This window comes from Ochotona curzoniae, unplaced genomic scaffold (genome assembly GCF_017591425.1).
Source record: "Ochotona curzoniae isolate NIBS_2020 unplaced genomic scaffold, NIBS_Ocur_1.0 contig_2294, whole genome shotgun sequence".
Classification (NCBI taxonomy): Eukaryota; Metazoa; Chordata; class Mammalia; order Lagomorpha; family Ochotonidae; genus Ochotona; species Ochotona curzoniae.
In genome coordinates, this window is record NW_024465405.1 from 1442918 (window position 1) to 1449104 (window position 6187).

At 59.9% G+C, this 6187-nt stretch overlaps 1 protein-coding gene across 1 annotated transcript; it reads left to right on the forward strand.

Annotated features, from left to right (window-relative positions):
- The first annotated feature begins 940 nt into the window (after window positions 1–940).
- CHRNG (cholinergic receptor nicotinic gamma subunit) lies at window positions 941–5189 on the forward strand. Its single transcript, XM_040972466.1, has 12 exons — window positions 941–995; window positions 1113–1252; window positions 1364–1408; window positions 1522–1631; window positions 2064–2219; window positions 2826–2923; window positions 3090–3284; window positions 3426–3540; window positions 3695–3809; window positions 4281–4497; window positions 4610–4743; window positions 5016–5189. Exons 1-12 carry the CDS (start codon window positions 941–943, stop codon window positions 5187–5189), a joined length of 1554 nt encoding a protein of 517 aa, XP_040828400.1.
- The last annotated feature ends 998 nt before the right edge of the window (window positions 5190–6187 follow it).

Here is a 6187-nt window from a genome sequence, read left to right on the forward strand (position 1 = left end):
CAGGGAGGGGCACCTTGGGGACAGGAGTGAACCTGAGGCTGGAAGGCAGGCTGCCCACCAGAGAACACTCCCATCCCAGACCCCTGCTGGGAGTCTTGCCCTGGGGCCCCAGAAGGACTTGGGGTTGATTTTCAGCCAACTTCAGGGGCTAGGATCAGATACCTGGAAAGGTCCGGGGAACTCAATTTTCCAGCCCCACCTTCCCTTTGGGCCCCTCATGGGCCTCTGTCTCCCCGGGGTCCATCTGCCCTGCTGGACTTGAGTGTGCACAAGCACCCTGCTCATCCCTGGGCGCACACAGCCCCAGCCTCAGCTGGGTTGACTGCAGCTGGGTCCCCACAGTCTGGTAGATCATTTACTAAGAACCTGTCTCACCCCCAAAGCTTCCCAGGGCTGGGTTCCTGACTCAGGGCAGAAGGATCTGACCTGGCCCCCCAATCTTCATTTGGGTATCAGGCACCTGCCCCTCAGGGGCTTGGTCCACTGAAGGGACCAGGAAGAGAATACAGGGACAGAGATCTCACCTCCTAGGAGCCTGTCTCCCTAAATCCTGCCTGCCCAAGGGAGCAGGCCATGGGGCAGGCCAGCGCATTTCTGGCCAGCTGCCTTCTTGCCCATGCCCCCTTGTCCCTGGCCAGGCCCTGAACCTCTCTGGATCATGGCAGAAGATTGTGTCGCCTGAGTCTGCAGGGTAAGTGTCTCCATGGGGGCAGTTGGGGCCCCTCATTCTGGCCTGGTCCAAGTAACCTGAGCCCCACATTGTGTCCACTGTGGAACAGCTGACAAATGCTGCGGTTGGACAGCTGCTGGGGCTGGCCAGGCTGCCCGGGGGTGGGAGTGCAGGCTGTCACGAGATACCCAAAGCCCATCTCTCTCTCTCTCTGCCCCAGGACCTGGAGAGGTGCCACCCCATTCCTGTCCCTGCACAGAGCCAGGCACCATGCACAGGGAGCAGGCGTCACTGCTTCTCCTGCTGCTGTCGGCTAGCTGCCTGTGTGGGTGACACCAGGGACCAGGGCCTACGGAGGCTTCTGGGGATTCAGGGTCTGGAGGATGGGGACGGGGCCCTGGTGTTCTGCCGGTGTTCTGACACTCCCGGCTGTGCCTTGCAGTAGTCCAGGGCCGGAATCAAGAGGAGCGGCTGCTGGCAGACCTGATGCGGGACTACGACCCCCACCTGCGGCCCGCCCAGCACGATGGGGATGTGGTCAATGTCAGCTTGAAGCTCACACTTACCAACCTCATCTCTCTGGTGAGCCTGCTAGGGGAAGGGGGGGTCCTGTAGAAACCCCACAGAGGCTGGGGACCGCTATGGGGGTGGTGAGAGCCTTTGGGGCCTTAGCCCTCCTTCCTGTACCCCCAGAACGAGCGAGAGGAGGCACTCACCACTAACGTCTGGATTGAGATGGTAAGAGGCTCCTGCTACCTGCTCTGGTCTTGGTCTCAGCCAGGCCTGACCCTTCCCCACCCCTAGGGTAGACTGAGAGCCCAATCCCCACAACCACTCCCACGCCCCCGCAGCAGTGGTGTGACTACCGTCTGCGCTGGGATCCACAAGACTACGAGGGCCTGTGGGTGCTGCGGGTGCCGTCCACCATGGTATGGCTGCCGGACATCGTGCTGGAGAACAAGTGAGGAGAGCCACAGGCGGGGTGGGGGACCAGGCACCGGGGTGGGGCACAGTCCAGCAGAACCAAGGCGGGGGGGTCTGGGCAAAGAGGCAGGCACACAGCAGATGCAGGACGGGTGCCCTGCAGGAAGCGGGGGCAGGACTGGGTGGGAAGGTGCTGAAGGCTGGGCCCCCAGTGGTGGGGTCTGCCTCCAGGGCCACGAGGCTCTGGACCCACTGGCCTGGGCTGGGGCCCAGGAAGCAGATAGAAGACAAGACAGGCAGGTCAAGTGTTTCACTCATGGTGTGGCACCTTTCCAGAGCTTTGTAATTAGAGAAAGAGAAGCAGGAGACGGATGTGGGGAGCAGTCAGGGGCGTGGGAGCTGGAGGGGATCCCCACGGGGTAGGCTTGCCCTGAGGTTGCTGGGTCTGAACCCTCCACCTTGTGCACAGCGTCGATGGCGTCTTCGAGGTGGCTCTCTACTGCAATGTGCTCGTGTCCCCTGACGGCTGCATCTACTGGCTGCCGCCTGCCATCTTCCGCTCTTCCTGCGCCATCTCCGTCACATACTTTCCCTTCGATTGGCAGAACTGCTCCCTCGTCTTCCAGTGAGGCCACTGATGGGGAGCCACTCTGAGATGGGTCTGGGCTGGGGGTGGACACTGGGCTTCTGGCCTCAGTTTGGACGCCGCCTAGAGGCCTGGACTGTACCCTACATCTCAGGGCTTCTGTGCCCATCCCAGGCCAGACACCGCAGTCACCCCAGCCAGCTGGCTCACCCTCCTCCCCACCTGTGTCCTGCACACGCAGCCCACACAGCATGGCCATCCTGGGTGTAGGAGTCAGGGCCAGAGCCCCAGGGCTGCTCTGCAGGCCTTGCAGTGGGTATCCGGTTGGATTCCATGTCCTCTCCCTTAAAGCTGGGAGGAGGCTTCTTGAATATCAGACTAGGTGCAGTCTTTTCCCCAAGGAAACCCAGTGGGAAGACCCCATTGAGAGCTGACCCCTGTAGGGGTGGGGTAGCAGTAGGAGAGACAAACAGAAAGTGGTCCTGAGCTCTCCACCCTCTCTTCCCCCACTCCACAAAGAAAGCTGGGACCCTGGCCCACTACATGTCACCAGCAGGGTTTTATGGAGGGACTAAATTTTCTGAAGCTGGACCAGAAACGTCCTTGACCTTGCGGGTGGGTCTGACCTCCCACTCTGTACCACAGGTCCCAGACCTACAGCACAAGGGAGATTGACCTGCGGCTGAGCCAGGAAGACGGCCAGACTGTGGAGTGGATTTTCATCGACCCCGAGGCCTTCACAGGTCTCCTGCCTGCTGAACCTGGCTCCCAGGGCATTTGCCAGAAGCTCTGGCTTCCCTGATTCTGCGGGGGACGGGGAGGAGTGGGGTAAAGCTCCATTTCAGTGCCCCTTTGCTGCCCGCCTGCAGCTGGATCCCATGGGCTCTCTCCCTGTGCCCATGTCTGCAGAGAATGGCGAGTGGGCCATCCGCCACCGGCCTGCCAAGATGCTGCAGGACACGGCGGCTGAGGAGGGGGGTTCCCAGAAGGTGGTGTTCTATCTGCTCATCCAGCGCAAGCCCCTCTTCTACGTCATCAACATCATCGCCCCCTGTGTGCTCATCTCCTCCGTCGCCATCCTCATCTACTTCCTGCCAGCCAAGGGTGGGGCACCTGGAACCAGTGGGAGGGATGCCCCGCCCCAGTTCAGCAAGACATGGGCTGTGGGGGGCACCAGGGCCAGGGGCTTCCTCGGTGGGCAGGGGAAGTGGAGATCCACTCTGAGGGTCTCTCGGTCCTGGGCAGCGGGCGGCCAGAAGTGCACCGTAGCCATCAACGTACTCCTGGCCCAGACTGTCTTCCTCTTCCTCGTTGCCAAGAAGGTGCCCGAGACCTCTCAGGCAGTGCCACTCATCAGCAAGTAAGGCTGGTCCCATACCTGCCCACCCACTGCTGGCATGCCCTCCTGCCAACCACTTGCTCAGCATCCTGGGCACCCAAGGGGAGTGGCCACTAAAGGGGATGTGGGAAGCCTACGGCCACCCCAGTGCCACCTGCCTATCTCATCCTAACAGGTACCTGACCTTCCTGCTGGTGGTGACCATCCTCATCGTCGTGAACGCCGTGGTCGTGCTCAACGTGTCCGTGCGGTCCCCACACACACACTCCATGGCCCGAGGGGTCCGAAAGGCAAGGCCCCTCCCTGCCTGCCCCAGCATGCCCCTCCTAGTCTGCTCCCATGTGCTCCTCTGCACCCCGTGCCTGGCCACGTTCCTTACCTGTTGGAAACACATACCAAAATGCATGGAGAATGACACTGATCCCTTACGAAGCACCAGGGGTGTGCCAAATTTCATTGCTTAATCCTCATAAAGCTGCTAATAAAGAGTATTACCGCCAGCTCTATTGAAAAGGTGGGGAAACTGAGGCATGGGGAGGTTAAGCAGCTTGCAGAGAAGGGAGGGTGGGCAGGAATCCGTGAGCGCCTGTAGCAAGTGTCCTGGTGACTGTGACATGCACAGAAGTCTGGGGGCCCGGGCTCCAAGCCTGGCACACAACAGCCAAGCTGTTCCCCTAAGCAGCTGTTGCCCGGGCCCAACTGTGGCTCCCAAGCTCAGCGTGGCTGCCCAAGCTGAGCTGCCCAGAGCATCGTCCCTGCAGGTGTTCCTGCGGCTTCTGCCCCAGCTGCTGCGGATGCACGTCCGCCCCATGGCCCCAGTGGCTGTGCAGGACACCCGGCCTCGGCTACAGAACGGCTCTGCCCTGGGGTGCCTGCTCAGCAGTGGTGAGGAGGCGGGCCTTGGCCTGCCCCGCAGTGAGCTCCTTTTCCGGCAACGGCAGCGAAACGGGCTGGTGAGGGCGGCGCTGGAGACGCTAGGTAAGTCCTGGACTGTGACCTGGGAGATGCTCTGCTCAGCCAGGGAGCCTGTTTTCCTTTCTGTTGAACTCTCCACCCCATGCTACCAAATCTTGTCCTCCTTCCCCATTAGAAAAAGGCCCAGGGCCAGGGCAGAGCCAGGAGTTCTGTGGCAGCCTGCGGCAGGCCGCCCCAGCCATCCAGGCCTGTGTGGACGCCTGCAACCTGGTTGCCCGTGCCCGCCACCAGCAGAGTCACTTTGACAGTGTAAGTTAGGCTGGGATGGAACAGGACAGGCCAAGTACCTGGGCATGGCCTCAGACTGGGGGTGGGAGGGAATACCTGTGAGTATGTGGGAGGGGTTATGTACAGGGAAGTGGGGTGCATGCAAAAGCAAAGCTGGGGACAATGCTGGGGGACCACAGAGGAGGCCCAAGAAGACAAAGAATGGTGGCCTGCAGGAAGCTAAAAGGTTGGTAGAAGGAGCCAAGGACTGGCCCGTGCCCTCTGCGTTCACATCCTACCCTGTCCACTTGCAGGGCAGTGAGGAGTGGTTCCTGGTGGGCCGTGTGTTAGACCGTGTCTGCTTCCTGGCCATGCTTTCGCTCTTCGTCTGTGGCACCACTGGCATCTTCCTCATGGCCCACTACAACCGGGTGCCCGCCCTGCCATTCCCTGGAGACCCCCGCTCCTACCTGCCTTCAGCAGACTGAGCCTACCACATGCTGCTGGCCACCAGGAGTCCCAGACACAGGGAGGGACTGGGGGCAACTAGACTGGACCTCTGCTCCTGCCGCAGCCACCCATCTGGTCTTGAGGAAGTGCCATCTGGTGCACTAGGAGCCATAGAGCCCTGTACAGAACTGGGAAAATAAAAATGGCCATGGCCAAGTTCCAGTGGTGCCTTGGTTGGGGGATGGGCTGTGGCCTGGGTGCCCTGTGGGGGTGGATAACCACAGGACCTGGCTAGCTCCCACCCCTCAACAGGCCCTACCCAATGTTCCATATAGGCAAGTGGCGGGGGGGTGGGGGTGGGGAACCGCTGAAGGCCTCCCAGAACACTGTGGGTACAGTAAGCTTCAGAGGTTAAAAAAAAAAAAAAATTAAGATTTATTTATTTTTATTAGAAAGGAAGATATACAGAGAGGAAGATCTTTTGTCCAAGGGTTCACTCCCCAAGTGGCCACAACGGCTGGAACTGACTCAATCTGAAGCCAGGAGCCAGGAACTTCTTTCGGGTCTCCTACGTGGGTGCTTTGGGCCATCTTTGACTGCATTACCAGGCCACAGGCAGGAAGCTGGATGGGAAGTGGGGCTGCCAGGATTAGAAATGGTGCCCATATGGGATCCTGGCACATTTAAGGCGAGGTACATTCTAGCGCCAGGCCCCAGAGTTCAAAATTTTGACCTGAGCTCAGATACTCAGATTCCAGGGCTTAAACACACACACACACACACACACACACACACACACACACACACACACACACACACGTGCGCGCACACGCCTCTTCCCTCTCCTCCTGAAGGCCAGGCCATTTAACACAGTCCCCAGTAACGGTTAAGACACCTGAAGAGAGAACAAGGATTCCTGGGGTGAGCAGAGGGGGCCCAGCCCAGCTCTGACTTCCTGAACCTGTTTCCTGGCCTGTAAGTAAACACGGGCACAAATCTGAAGATCCAATGAGCAGGTTAACGGGAACTAAACACA